The sequence below is a fragment of the Convolutriloba macropyga genome, chromosome 6 (genome assembly GCF_964194025.1).
Source record: "Convolutriloba macropyga chromosome 6, txConMacr16.3, whole genome shotgun sequence".
In the NCBI taxonomy this organism is placed as follows: domain Eukaryota; kingdom Metazoa; phylum Xenacoelomorpha; order Acoela; family Convolutidae; genus Convolutriloba; species Convolutriloba macropyga.
In genome coordinates, this window is record NC_134473.1 from 15,707,290 (window position 1) to 15,723,133 (window position 15,844).

Below are 15,844 nucleotides of genomic sequence, written 5' to 3' on the forward strand. Positions count from 1 at the left end.
TGTCACAAATCCAAAGTTTTTAAAGAATTCGTTGACTACTGGCTTCCACACGGGTTTTTCACAAAAAAAGTAAATGAATTTTTGATTTTTGTCACATTTGACTTTCTTTTTGTAGACGTAAGACATATTCGGGATAACTGCAGGTCTCAAGGACTTCCTTTGGAAGAATGGAAGAACCTATTCAAATTTTTCGTTTTGTAATTAATGGCTTTTAAGTTTTTGGAAAAAAATTTTTTCCGAAAAAAAAAGTGTTACATAATTTTGCATTTTTTTGTCTATTTGTTGCTTATTTTCATTAATGAGCGGCGGCCACATAATACATTATCGGAGTTCGACGAAGGTGCAATCGAACATATTTTGACTTTGTTATTAAGTTTTGTTTTTTGAAACGGACATAAGTTTTTGATATAATTAATGTTTGTTGTTGTTTGATTTTGCCGTTCGTCTTCGCTCGCTTTCCTAATATCGCCATATCTCATCAATCTAAAGCATCATTTTTTACTCCACTGAGTTATTTGCTTTGGAGGCTATCTTTTTGTTCATACACCAGTTTTTTTTGAAAAATACTTGAATTTTTTTTGTGTTTTTCCATCTGTTCCCCATTTGGTAGACAATTATGCCAAAATTGTGAATGAGCGGGGTCGCAACCTTATGTGCGATCGCACATTACCGAGCCGCCTTGTAAGCTTTTCTAATGCTGTGATAAAATTGAATTTCATTTAACTAACACATTATTTAGAAGCCAAAAAGGAAATATAATTTTTCTGACACATGAATTATGTCGATAAACTTGAGCAAATCTTTCATAACTTTGAAAACAATTGTTTTTTTCAAAATGAAAAAAAAAACATTTCAACTTCGCAATTTTGTTCCTTTTATTGTCCGTTTCTTACCTGGTCTCATTAATTAAAGGTTAATGATGACATTAATTTTGTCAAGGGAAGGTGGCAAAAGGGATTGGTGTCACAAATCCAAAGTTTTTAACGAATTCGTTTTGACTTTACTGGCTTCCACACGGGTTTTTCACAAAAAAAGTAAATGAATTTTTGATTTTTGTCATATTTGACTTTTTTTTGTAGACGTAAGACATATTCGGGATAACTGCAGGTCTCAAGGACTTCCTTTGGAAGAATGGAAGAACCTATTCAAATTTTTCGTTTTGTAATTAATGGCTTTTAAGTTTTTGGAAAAAAGAATTTTCCGAAAAAAAACAAGTATTACATAATTTTGCATTTTTTTGTCTATTTGTTGCTTATTTTCATTAATGAGCGGCGGCCACATAATACATTATCGGAGTTCGACGAAGGTGCAATCGAACATATTTTGACTTTGTTATTAAGTTTTGTTTTTTGAAACGGACATAAGTTTTTGATATAATTAATGTTTGTTGTTGTTTGATTTTGCCGTTCGTCTTCGCTCGCTTTCCTAATATCGCCATATCTCATCAATCTAAAGCATCACTTTTTACTCCACTGAGTTATTTGCTTTGGAGGCTATCTTTTTGTTCATACACCAGTTTTTTTTGAAAAATACTTGAATTTTTTTTGTGTTTTTCCATCTGTTCCCCATTTGGTAGACAATTATGCCAAAATTGTGAATGAGCGGGGTCGCAACCTTATGTGCGATCGCACATTACCGAGCCGCCTTGTAAGCTTTTCTAATGCTGTGATAAAATTGAATTTCATTTAACTAACACATTATTTAGAAGCCAAAAAGGAAATATAATTTTTCTGACACATGAATTATGTCGATAAACTTGAGCAAATCTTTCATAACTTTGAAAACAATTGTTTTTTTCAAAATGAAAAAAAAACATTTCAACTTCGCAATTTTGTTCCTTTTATTGTCCGTTTCTTACCTGGTCTCATTAATTAAAGGTTAATGATGACATTAATTTTGTCAAGGGAAGGTGGCAAAAGGGATTGGTGTCACAAATCCAAAGTTTTTAAAGAATTCGTTTTGACTTTACTGGCTTCCACACGGGTTTTTCACAAAAAAAGTAAATGAATTTTCGATTTTTGTCATATTTGACTTTTTTTTGTAGACGTAAGACATATTCGGGATAACTGCAGGTCTCAAGGACTTCCTTTGGAAGAATGGAAGAACCTATTCAAATTTTTCGTTTTGTAATTAATGGCTTTTAAGTTTTTGGAAAAAAGAATTTTCCGAAAAAAAAACAAGTATTACATAATTTTGCATTTTTTTGTCTATTTGTTGCTTATTTTCATTAATGAGCGGCGGCCACATAATACTTTATCGGTGTTCGACGAAGGTGCAATCGAACATATTTTGACTTTGTTATTAAGTTGTTTTTTGAAACGGACATAAGTTTTTGATGTAATTAATGTTTGTTGTTGTTGTTTGATTTTGCCGTTCGTCTTCGCTCGCTTTCCTAATATCGCCATATCTCATCAATCTAAAGCATCATTTTTTACTCCACTGAGTTATTTGCTTTGGAGGCTATCTTTTCGTTCATGCACCAGTTTTTTTGAAAAATACTTGAATCTTTTTGTGTTTTTCCATCTGTTCCCCATTTGGTAGACAATTATGCCAAAATTGTGAATGAGCGGGGTCGCAACCTTATGTGCGATCGCACATTACCGAGCCGCCTTGTAAGCTTTTCTAATGCGGTGATAAAATTGAATTTCATTTAACTAACACATTATTTAGAAGCCAAAAAGGAAATATAATTTTTTTCTGACACATGAATTATGTCGATAAACTTTAGCAAATCTTTCATAACTTTGAAAACAATTGTTTTTTTCAAAATGAAAAAAAAAACATTTCAACTTCGCAATTTTGTTCCTTTTATTGTCCGTTTGTTACCTGGTCTCAGTAACTAAAGGTTAATGATGACATTATTTTTGTCAAGGGAAGGTGGCAAAAGGGATTGGTGTCACAAATCCAAAGTTTTTAAAGAATTCGTTGACTACTGGCTTCCACACGGGTTTTTCACACAAAAAGTAAATGAATTTTTGATTTTTGTCATATTTGACTTTCTTTTTGTAGACGTAAGACATATTCGGGATAACTGCAGGTCTCAAGGACTTCCTTTGGAAGAATGGAAGAACCTATTCAAATTTTTCGTTTTGTAATTAATGGCTTTTAAGTTTTTGGAAATAAATTTTTTCCAAAAAAAAAAACAAGTATTACATAATTTTGCATTTTTTTCTTTTTGTCTAATTGTTGCTTATTTTCAATAAAGAGCCGCCACATAATACTTTATCCTTCTTCGACGAAGGTGCAATCGAACATATTTTGGGGGCCAAAGTATGACTTTACGGCTTCCAAAGAATTTTCTGGCAAGTTTTAATTGATTTTTAGTTTGTTGTCTGTTTGTTGTACTTTTTGTAACTGCATAAAAAATTGAATACCAAGAGTTCTTAGTTCTCTTCTATAGAAGCATTGGTAATTGTAAACCTATGGGATATTTTAGTTGATTCCTAATGGTTTTCATTACTTTGAAATTGTTTTTTTTTTAAATTCAGCAAATTTTCTGTATTTCTAAGTTTCTGTTCTTTTTTGTCTAATTGTCACCAAGTTTTATTATGAACTGGTGAATAACCATTTTTTTTGGTGAATTACAAGTTATTTTTGTTTATTTTCAGTTTAATCTGACGCTATTTTGACTTTGTTATTAAGTTTCGTTTTTTAAAACGGACATAAACTTTTTGATGTAATTAATGTTTGTTGTTGTTGTTTGATTTTGCCGTTCGTCTTCGCTCGCTTTCTTAATATCTGCATATCTCATCAATCTAATGCATCATTTTTACTCCACTGAGTTTTTTTGCTTTGGAGGCTATCTTTTCGTTCATACACGTTTTTTTTTTTGAAAAATACTTGAATTTTTTGTGTTTTTCCATCTGTTTCTCATTTGGTAGACATTTATGCCAAAATTGTGGATGAGCGGGGTCGGAACCTCATGTGCGATCGCACATTACCGAGCCGCCTTGTCTTGTTAAGCTTTTTAAACTCTCACTGAGAGATTTGTTTTTATAATTTTCAATCTAACATCCCTCTGCAAGGCAAAGAAAACGCTAAATGGAGTGGTGATTCCATTTAATGTTTTTTAATAGTCATTTTTCTAAATGGAATCACCACTCCATTTAGCGTTTTCTTTGCCTTGCAGAGAGAAGTTAGATTTAAAATCCGTCTGAGTTCTAAAAAAAACTTCACAAAACAAAGCCCAAAAAAGAAACATAAACCGATTGTTGTCGGAAGATTTGCTCTCGAGATCAGGTGAGTTCCATCAGTGAAAACAACATTAATTAAGCAAAACTTGAATAATCAGCCCAAAAGAATTACCACACGAAGCCTCCGAAATTCAGAGAAATCTTGCACTGCTATGTTTCACTCCGGCACAGAAAGCATACATTTTGAAATGAGTCAGCCCAGGAAACTTTTGGAAATTATGCAAGCGAATATACAAGTTTGTCGCTGATTCCATTGATTGCTTCTAAAAAAGTTGTAGATGCTTCCTAGCTTTTAACTACATTTCTTTTGACTAAAATTCAGAATGTCAACATTTTTAAATCCCGCTATTAAGTTTTCAACAAAAAATTGTTACAGTAGCTCAAACACGTACCTTGATTCTCTATCAGCTGTCGCACTGCTCTGCAATATTCAGGGTTCAGAACAACACCGCCACACATATTATGAGTGTTTTCCAATCCGATCATTTTAGTCTTTGTTTTGTGCTCTTCTGTCCCTGAATTCAATGCCATTTTTATATCTTCCAAGTTAATGGTACCATCAGACTGGTTTGGAACTGTCTTAACCAGCACTCCGGCAACGCAAGTGGCACCTGCGTGTTCGTATTTGTTGATATGTGATTTGTCTCCAACAATTATGTCGAAGTCAGAACCCGGGCAATGTACCATGATTGACAACAAGTTTCCCATTGTACCGCTAAAGAAAAAGCTACAAGCTTTACAGCATAAAATACCTGGCAGATTGCCAGAAAAGAACCGCGATAGCTTCGTAGATCTGCAGTCTCAAAAAGATAGTACAAAACCCAGACCAAAAAGAAATCTCTTCTTTTCATAAAGAGCTGATATGTCATATTTTGATTAAGAATCTGTTAACTTATTGCTGCTTCTATTAGCTGCTCTTATATAACCTTCAATTAGAGAAACACACACTCACTTGACCTTATCTCTCTGAATTAATGTAAAGAAAAGTGAATTTCAGAGAGAAAGTCATTTTTGAGAGTGAGGTAAGTGAACAAATGAACAAAAAAACATCGATTCACTAAGAGTGAAAATGACGTCACACACGAATTTCAAATGAAATTGCATGAACGAAAGAAAAAAAGCATATTTGAATAAAATGAGCCAAGTTCTAACAAAATTTTTGACGAAAAACAAGAGAAGGCCAATAACATCCCCAGCTATCGCTTTGCCGCTATTAAAAACCAAAAAAATTCTCTTCGTTTTATTAATTGCTGAGATGTTATATTTTGATTAAGCAAAAATTATTGCCAATTCTATTATCTGCTCTCCAATAACCTACAATTAGAGTGACACACACGGTTGACGCATATTCTTGAATTGAAAAAAAATCCATTTGAAAGTCATTTTGTAGAGTGAGGTCACTCACACTTGACCAAAAACTCAATCACGGAAACAAAAAAATGCTCCATTTTAATTGAAAAGCGACATCACGAATGCAATTCAGATTCTCTGAATTGTAAAATACTGAGAGAAGGTCAATAATAACCTCAGCTATCGCTTTGATGCTATTAAAAATAACTGAAAGCCAAACAAACAGTTGGACGAAGTGTCTACGACAACTGAATAATGTTTCTTTTGTTTTCGCCCACCAGGCCACACCAGATGGTTCTTGTACAGTTCTTTTAAAAAAATGGTCATCTTGCAAGTTTATTCACAATGTTCATCTTGCAAGTTCACGTTCATTCCAGTCACCCTCTGCTCTCATTGGTTCATTTTTATGCATAATCTTTCATTTTCAGCTGATGATTACTAAGATAGCTGCACGTATTTAAAGTAAAAAAAGAATCTTAATTACATTGAATACCCTAATATACATTAAACTTGAAAAATCTATTTTTCGATCATTATATATATTCCGAACAGACGCCAATAAAGATAAAACCTAACAAAAAAATTGAGCAAAAACAGACCTTATTCCTTTTCTTGAGTAGCTTATTGTAAAGTTTTCAAACTCAAAACACTTGCTGACTGAAGCCAAAAATACTTTTGAAGATCTTCGGCAAAATTAGAAAAAAAGCATAATATATTGTAAATAACTCAAAAAATAATCATTTACCAACTACATGAAATTGCAAATTCTACATATTAAAAACTTTATTGTTCTAACATTTTTCATAAAAAATGAGGGAATATATACGCGAGGCAGGCTTTTTCTTTTTCTTCAGTCAAATTTTAACTTTTTGTTTGGGCAGGGAGAATAAAAAAAACGAAAATGGTCATTTTGTAGTCAGCAGAGTCTGGTTTTGATTCATAAATCAGCTTTGTAAGCTGGAGAAACCTTTTTGCTAACAGCGGACCTACAGACAAATTGTGGAGAAATGACTTTGTGGAAAACTTTCCAAAATTTACGTTTTTCTGAGGTTTATTTGTATCCATAGCGATCTTTTAGACAAATTTCGTCTAAGGCATAAGAATTATTATCCTTTGTTCATCAGATAAACAATGAACAGTCCACCCTTCACAGAGTTGAATGATATTTTGGAAAAAGCTGAAAAAATACAATTTCCTTCAGCTCCATTGTTTTCATTTCTCAGCAGTTTTCAATGGCTGTCGTCAACATCACAGCCGACTATTAATGAGCCCCTAGTTGCTTTAAAAATTCATAGACATCTAATTGTATTCGAATGCTCTTTTTTGAGGATCTGTACGCTTTTTTCCAACGTTTTTGAGAAGTCAATTTGCGGCATTTTGCTTTCTTGTTTTCTATCTTGATTTGCTTTAAAGAAAAACTCGTTGAGGTGATTTATATGTTTTATTGTTACATAGTTGTAGCTGTTTGTTCCAATTAATTGTCATTTAAAGTTTCATATATAGACACTACTTTTAAGTTGTTGTCTCAGTCTCTATGGTAACTTGTCTCGTTTCTACAAGAAGGCACAAAGAACCTATTAAACTACTTCCCTCCTAGTGTCAAAAATAACTGGTCGTTTTGTCTCTCTATTGGGTAATAATGGACGGTAATTAACAGTTTCAAAGCATATTGAAAGTGCTGAACATGTTTGGAGCTACTATATTTTGAATAATCTCAGCTTCCTTGAGTATTGCCCGTTTTTGTGCGCATGGTTGTTGTCCTATCTTTTAGTCTCATGCATGAATGGCCTCACTAATGAGGCATAATTGAATTATTTTGAATCATTTCGATTCATACACAGCAGCTTTAAAATATTTTTCAAAAATTATGGAGGACTGGAGAATTAGCACTGTTTTTTCGTTTTCTGTTGTTTTCGGCAACAAAATTTCTTTTCAACTTGAAGATTAGAATCTAAATTTTTTGAGGGCATCAAATATCAGCTGAACTTTGATGATTTTGCTACCATTTGTTTCCGGAAAAGAGCTTTTCATTGTTGCCTATATCTGTCTTTAATTTTGTTACGTGTTTCTTTTATAGTATTTGAAAAAATGCTATGTGCTTTTACAAAACGAATAACATTTTGTTTTAAGAATTTTCACGTTTTAGTTACCGGTTTCAATGAATTGGACCCTATTTTTCGCGTCGAATTTGACAAATCGCATATCCATAGTCCGTCCTTATACGTGGGCATCACTTCGAGTTAGTCTGTGATGTCAAAAGTCGCATTTAAAACAACAGAACATTTGATTAAGAGACTCGAGCATCACTATTCTTTCTTTATTGTCTGTTGACATTGAAGTCTGCCTCTCTAAGGAGACTAATAGTCAGCTCATTTTCGTTCCATTTTTATATCACGCTTCAAGACTTATCAAGCTATATTTCCACATCTCATTTTTCTTGCTTTAATTTTTTTGCCACTGTGTCGATATTTGGTGTAACTTTTTCCACTTCTCTAAGCTAGTTTCAACTTTCTATACTTAGGTCAAGTAACTCACTTTCAGCTAATTATACTCTTCGTCCTTCTTAAAGAGCATTGGCTCAGCAAAGCACTCTGAAAAGAAAACAATTAGATTAATTTTGAAAAGAAAAATCGAAAACATAATTGATATAAACAAATGAAGTCAGATTTTAGCAACCTGGTAATTAGAACTTGTTCTCATCAATCATAATTACCAGATCATTCTTTTTTGTGTTGATTATATCCATGTATCATTTCGAGAATCAATGAAGGCTTCTTTCGTGCACTCTGCTAGTTATATTTGTTCCTTCAAGTACTGTTACTTACAAGAAACTGACAAATATGACTGAAAATATAATCGGAAAATACAGAGGTTCACTCACAAACACCAAATTTCTTGAATTGTAATTCTTTTTATTTTGTTTTTTTTTCAAAAAATTGTTTTTTTCATAAAAAAATTTTAGTTTAGAAAACAAAATATGTGAACCAAATCAGGAACGGTTTTTAGGAAACAGAAATTTTCAAACTACTTCTTATTTCTCAGTTCTCTCAACTTAGCCTAATTGTTATTTCTTGTAACTGAAATAACTGGATAATCATAAAATCACGAGTAATGAGTTTTGAAAAATAAGGAATTGTATTTTTAGAAAACACTAAATTAAATTTGAATGGTTTCATCAATACTTTTAGTTTTCTAGATACCGGAGTTTTTATTGATCATTTTTTCAAATTGCTTTTAGTTCTTTGAAGAAAAAGTTAGACTTTTTCAAACTATTTGTTCCGACCCCACTTGGGGGGGGGGGGAGGAACTATATACTCAAATGGGTTTTTTTTTGTTCAGTCAATTTTGGCCGATCGATATATTCATCGCAGAGAAATGTGAGTTGTATCATTAAAAAGCTGGTCCAATTCAAAAGATGTTTTTGATTTTCGTTTTTTTTTCGAGGAGTTATCGAGGATTGAAGATTTGTGTGAACACGGGATATTTATTCACTTTTAGTGTGATTTTTCTTCAAATTAAGATATTTTCTATAAAAATAGTATTTCAAACTTAAATTTCTTGCCAAATAAGGAACCAATTTCGTGTTCCTAACAGACTAAAGGCGATAAAAAGACTAGTTCTGGTCTCATAGGGAGCTTCTGGTCTCATAGAAAATTCGAAATCTATTTGAGAGCTCTTTTTTTACTACATTTTTCTACTTTTTTTTGCTTTTTAAGTCACCTAGAGGTAAGTCACTTTTCATATTGAGGTTCCGTTAATGAAAAACCTCCTTTACAGTCAAATGGAAACCAATAAACAAAAAAAAATGTTTCCAAGGAATTGCTCATATTTTTTTTAAATTCGACTCGAGTTTTCTAAATTTTAAATGAAATTTTGAATTTCTTTTTGAGGTGTTATTATTTTTTGGAGTCTTATGGCAAAGGCTCATTGACTAATAGTGCAGAATGTTCCGGAATGAAATTTAAGTGAGCATATCTAGTGCTTTGAGTGGACAGCTAATGGCTGTTCAGACTTTAAAAACAATTTTTTGAAATTTTTTTCGAACATTAACAAATCATAAACCTATTATCGTGAACTGTAAGTCAGTCTTTGTGATAACAGCACCCTCTTCAATCCTCCAGTAACCAAAATTGATCTAGCTGGCAGTTTTATCTTCTAACTTTTAGTAATATGACTTCAATGACACAAGATTTCAAAAAGTTTTTTTTTGGATATTTCCATATTATCGGTTACTTTTAAATCTTATCACATTATCCTAAAATTGACAGCTTCTATTGGCTTCAAGAAAATGTTCAGTGGACCACAGATAAATTTTTCAGAGAAAAGCTTATGAATTTAAACAGCTTCGACCTTTTCTTCTCGCACTTCTCTACTGAATTTTGGTTTTTGCCTGATTTTGTTGCTGTTTTCATAGTCATAAGACTTGTTGTGATGTCTTATTGATCACCTATGCAAAACAAACATCCCCATACTCCTATTGAAGCATATTTGATCGTATTTGTTCACCCGTTGAAATTTATTGAATTTAATGGCTATAAAGAAATTAAAAATAGTTTGTCGATATTTTTTTTGAACATTAATCAAATTTAAAATTTTCGTGAACTGTTAGTCAGTCTCAGTATTGACAGAACCCACATGCTTTCTAATGAACCTGAAATTATGTTGGCCGTTTTATCTTCTAACCATTGATTTTATGACTTAAATAACACAAGAATTCAAAAATTTTTGCATAAATTTTGAAAATTTTCGTATTATTGGTTACTTTTGAACTCTAATCACATTATCCAATTATTATACACATTATCCAAACATTATTCTAATCCCATTGGCTTGGAAAAGAATTCAATGGATCAAAGATAAAGTTTTCAGAGAAAAGCTAATGGTTTAAATGGCTTCGAAAAATCATTCTCGCACTTTTCTACTGATTTTTGGTTTTTGCCTGTTTTTGTTGTTGTTTTCATAGTCTTAAGACTTATTGTGATCTCCTATTGATTATCTATGCATGACATACATCTTTTCCTCCCCATCGTGTTATTTCCGAGCGTAGTTATTGATCTCCGTTAAAAGCTTTTGAGTTTAATGGCTGTTAAGACTTTAAAAAAAACTTTTTCGAAAATTTTTTTGAACATTAACCAATCCTAAACCTTTTTTTTCTTGAACTGTCAGTCTGTCTTAGTACTTTTGGGATCCCTTTTTATTTCTAATGCAGCCAAAAATAAACCGGTGAGCGGTTTTATTTTCTAACTATTAGTTTTAAAACTTCAATGCCACTAGTTTTCATATAATTTTTAAAAAAATTTTTTTATTTTGGATCCTTTTGAAATCTTATCAAATTATCCTAATAGTGGGAGTTCCCATTGATTTAGGGAAGACGTTCAACGGATCATATATAAAGCTTCCGGAGAAGAACTTATGATTTGAATTGCTACGACTTTTTCTTCTGGCACTTTTCTAATGAATTTTTGGTTGTTGCCTGTCTTTGTTGTTGTTTTCATTTTCAATAACTTGTTGCAAGGTCTTGATGACAAAATATGAATGGCCAACAAACGTCCCATAGTAGTATAATTTAGCGTATTTAATGGATTCCGTTGAAAGCTAATGAAATTAATGGCGTTGATACTACGAGTTTTCTTAAAAATCTCGTGGTTGTAATTTATTTGTTCATATTTGATTTTTCGAAACTATATCTATTAAAAAAAAGTAATCCCATTGCCGTTAAAAATAAAATTAATTGAACATAGAAATGTTCTTAGTGAAAAGTTCAGTTTTCAATGCCTTCGACACTTTTCTCGCTCAATTTCTTTTCTTGAAATTGCTGTTTTTGCCTATTTTTGTTCTTTAGGTAGCCGTAAATTGCTGACAAGTCACTTAGGCTTGTAATTGGGAATTGAATTATTGATGGTACCCGAATCAGTTAATCAGTTTATAGCCTTTAGTCTTAAAGCTTATGATTTACATTTTCAAACATTTTTCAAACTGTTCAGTTTTTGTTGTTCTTTTCGTCAAATTGTAACTTAGTTTCATCAATGAGAGGTCACATCCATTTTTTTCCCAAACAATAACATATCTACTGATATTATTTGTCACAGATGCTTTGTTTGCTGGACAATATGCGTTTTTATAAACGTTTTTTTAGTAGTCATTTTTTGGGCTTTTCTTTTGTTTCAGAACAATCGCGTAGTAACAGATCCCAATGGTTTACAACTGCGGCCCAAATAACCTTATTTAATGTCTTAGTAAAATCCCTGCAGCTGAATTAGTAGAAATAAGAATTGAATTAAAAATACATATATTCAGATAATAGCTAATGATTTTAATGGTAGCAATAGTTTGTGTTTTCGCAAATCAATTCTAATTTTTTAGGTTTTTCATTAGTTCGTTTCTAAGGCTTAAACTACCCAAAGACAAGGCCATTTGGTTTTGTAGTAACTTCTTAGTAATTTATCAAGGCTTATTTAGTTGAAAGCTAATGATTTTTAAGACTTAAAATTTCTTGGTTCAAAAAATGTTGATTAATTTTCCAATTTCGCCTCATTGATCGTTCTCTTTGTTGGCTTGTAACATAGTCTCTTTAAGAAAACTTTCCGTCCACTGTATAGTTAGGAAAAATTAAATTTGAGTAGTTAAGGTTTTATCTGACTGTATTTTGACGTTGTTACTATGTGCTTTTAAATTTAGATATTCAGTTTTTGTCGTGAAGTTTTTGTTTTTGCTTTTTTTGGTTGTTTTTTTTGTCTCGTAGTCTCTTTAAGGTCAAATCTCATTGGCGCCGTAAAAAAGCATGGCATTAAGTAATTCAATTAGTAGATAGGTTGTGTGACGATTGCTTTAAACTCAAACATCTATTTTTGTTATTTCTTCATTTGATTGACAATTAAGTCCAAAATGTAGATGAGCTCGGGTAGGAACATCATGTGCGAACGCACATTAACGTTCCGCCTTGTCGTTTAGAAACTCGTACACAGAAAAGAAAGGCAAATTAATATCAGTGTAAAAAACTAATGAAGCCATACGATTGCTTTGCTTCTCAATTCATTATCTCTGCCTGCATTTTCACAAATTTTTAAACTTAACAAAACGAAAGCGTTTAAAAGTTTTCAAATACCATTTCTTAGTTGTTCCACGATAATCTAAGAAAACTAGCTCTGTGATAGTGCCTAGATGATTTTTGTACAACCTTGAGTGGTATGTCGGAACATTATGTGCTACGCACAGACTCACGAGCGGTTTTGTTCTTATAACCAAACGAAAACTGGGTGAAAAAAAATCTAGACACAAAATTTCTTCTTCCTTTTTGTTTAACAACTCATCCACGTTAAACATCCATCACCAACATTATACAAAAGCGTTTAGCCCCGAAAAAAAAATGGACAGCTTACAAAAGCAAAAAAAAACTAATGCGGAAGATAGATTTCTGCTGCACACACTGACATTTCGAATTTCAAAGATTTGGAATAACCAGCCTCACCTGGCAACAAACAGTCCTTTCTCCTTGCCCAGTAACGTGCTCATTTTCGTTTCGAGAGAGAGGATGGTTGGATCTTCGCGAAACACATCATTACCCAATTCTGCGGTGACCATCGCTTGCCGCATCTCGGCTGTTGGAGTAGTAACAGTGTCACTTCTGCTTCGAGCAACTTTTCTTTTTCAAAAAGCATTTTCATGTTTATTTAGGTGCTAGCAATTAAATTGAAAAATGTTCTGTTAAATCCCCCTCTCCTGAACATTTTGTAAGTGCAGTCATAAACAGAAAAGACTATTTGAATATAGGTTTATATTAACTTACCACTGACTTTAATTGATCAAGACCATTTTACAATTGGTTACAATCAGCAATACTTTGTTTATCAGTTATAATTGGGAAAACTTGGCATACAGGCGAATTACCTGCAAACTGTAAAAGCAATCAGAAAGTAGAATGTTCAATTGCGAAACGAGAAAAGCTGCCTCAAGTCAATGTCGTATTTAAGAAAGCCATGTTGTGACATTTCAGTAACTTCTTGATGAACTTCGACTGTTGCCCTCCTTGCTGTACACTAAATAATACAATACTTTCTCTAGGGTAATTCATGAATCAGCCGCCGTCCCGAGGAATCGAAAATTACCACAATGGTTGATTAAGAGCCTTATTTACTGCACAAGCAACTAAAAGCTGAATACAGTTAAAGGAATCAGGCGAATTCAAAGAACAAATCACAATCTGAAAGTAAAGAGTTCTGGAACAAAATGAAATCTAACGTTCCCAACGGCTCGCAAATAACCTTTTCCGCTTTGGAGTAGTGTTTTAATGTGCTATTTGAGGCGAAAACAATTCGTTCAGAAAAGGCACCAAAGTTTTCAAATACTTACAATGTATACTTATACTTACGTGTTTATAACTTACGCACAGCTAATAATACAATATGGGGTTTCGTTATATGGTGCAGCAAACTAAAGTGATCTAGAGCAATTAGAATGAAGACAAAATAAAATCATAAGGCTAATGTTTTCAATTGAAAGAACTCAACGTATTCAAAAAGTTTGAACTAAGCATAAACTATGTACGACAAAAATGCATACGTACGAATTGTGCAAATTACTTGCTAAGGTACTTCCAAAAAAATATACTTGCAATTCAATAAACGACCCCTTCAAACAAACGAACAAAACAAATTGCAACCGAATTCATGCTCCGAACGGCTCAAAACTCAGTTTCGTCAAACAAATCTCTTATCAACAGCCTGAGCACATTTTATAATGTTTTAATACGCTCGATTGCGCGACAACTATCACTTAACGGAGTAGAACTGACCAATTTTTTTGAACAGCATCAGAAACATTTATTATATTGGGAAAACTTTTCGCTGACATTCATTGGTAATATGTTTTTATAAAATACTGGGGAAGTATCATCCTGAATCGCAAAAGTAATAACTTCGACAGGGCGATAAAATTCGTGTTGGGATAACAACAGCTGCATAATTTGTTGGGGCCCGATGAATACAAGGAAAAAGTGAAATAGTGTAATTTAGGATCAGGCTATTTTTTCCAGTACTGTTGCTATATGCAGAGTGAGGTGGAAAGATTGGCAGCAAAAGATAGTGTAATCGACCGCTGGGTTCCGTTTCCGTTTTTCAGCGTAAGTTATGCAACTGTTGTACTCGCAACGAGAGTTTATTATATACGTTACCACACGGTTTTTAACGCTCTCTCTAAGGTATTCAACAACTCGGCGATGACAACCATGTGGTTTCATTGAATAGTAGTGGCTTCGAAAAAAACAACCTGAGGTCATCGGCAAAATTTTTGACCAGATAGAGCATGTTTGTATTTTCTATCGGAGTTAACGGTTATTGCGCCCTATTTTACTCGAAAAAAGATCGAAAAATAATGCAGCAAGTAGTAACCGAGGCACTCCAGCACAACTGGTAGAATGTTAGATATGGTTTTTGGGACATTTCAGAACATAAGAATTGAGAAAGCTGCTCATTGAGAAGGCGGTTCAATTGAGTTCGAAATCGCCGCACTTTTTGAATTTATGGGTGTACAGATACAAAAACTGGGGCATCATTGGACCCTAATTGTTGCGCTAAATTTATATTGTATCATATTGGAAACGATAATGTCAGATGATTCAGTAAACTCATCTGCATTGGCATTGGAAAACAATCAAGGCAGTAGCCGACATGAAAACGGAATTGTGGGATCAAAAATGTGGAGCTGGACTCTGTTGATAGAGACTGCAAATTAAAATAGAATCTATGTGCAAGGCGCAACAGCTTGAGACCTATAATCCCAGGGACAACTTGAAAAACCTTGGAACTGCACAAAAAGTTGATGAAAGAGAAAATTCGATAGCATAATCATTAAAAGACACTAGGGAACAAGAAATCGAGGTGGCAAAAATTTTTGAGGCAGAAAGTAATATATCCATTGCCCATCGACTTCCAGGTCGAGGAATACCAAAGCCTATCATAGTCAAGTTTTCCTTTCGAATAGCAGAAAGTGATATTAAAAGAGAAGGCAGTCTCAGAGAGGACAAAAACAATCAATTCAAGGATCTAAAACCTTCGAAGATATCAGTAGTGCTCGTCTCGCCTTGCTTAATTACATGCGCAGTGACCAACGCCTTTCTGGCGCTCGGACGAAAGAGTGGACCAATTTCTTCACGAAGCACAACGATAAAAAAAATGTATCGCGTGAATATTTATGATGCAATAGAAGTGCAAGGTAATAGTGTTGATGATTTCATATCCTTTTTTCGTGCTTAAAGCGAAACAAAATTGTAAAGAGCATCGGTCTAGTAATCCTCTTGCTCATAA

General features: G+C 33.1%; 1 protein-coding gene across 7 annotated transcripts in view; it reads right to left on the minus strand.

Annotated features, from left to right (window-relative positions):
- The window catches only part of LOC142341520 (L-allo-threonine aldolase-like), a 40,218-nt gene that overhangs the window by 12,056 nt on the left and 12,318 nt on the right, over positions 1-15,844 (minus strand). For 3 of the 7 annotated variants that reach the window (XM_075392507.1, XM_075392509.1, XM_075392511.1), the window contains exons 2-4: positions 13,491-13,579; positions 13,012-13,167; positions 4,586-4,908 (exon numbers count right to left, since the gene is read on the minus strand). In XM_075392507.1, coding sequence (XP_075248622.1) covers positions 4,586-4,908; positions 13,012-13,167; positions 13,491-13,531 — 520 coding nt within the window. In that variant the 5' untranslated portion in view covers positions 13,532-13,579. Of the gene's footprint in view, positions 1-4,585; positions 4,909-13,011; positions 13,168-13,490; positions 13,818-13,892; positions 14,102-15,844 lie in introns of those variants that run through there. The other 4 variants (XM_075392512.1, XM_075392513.1, XM_075392506.1 and 1 more) reach the window with 3 other exon arrangements.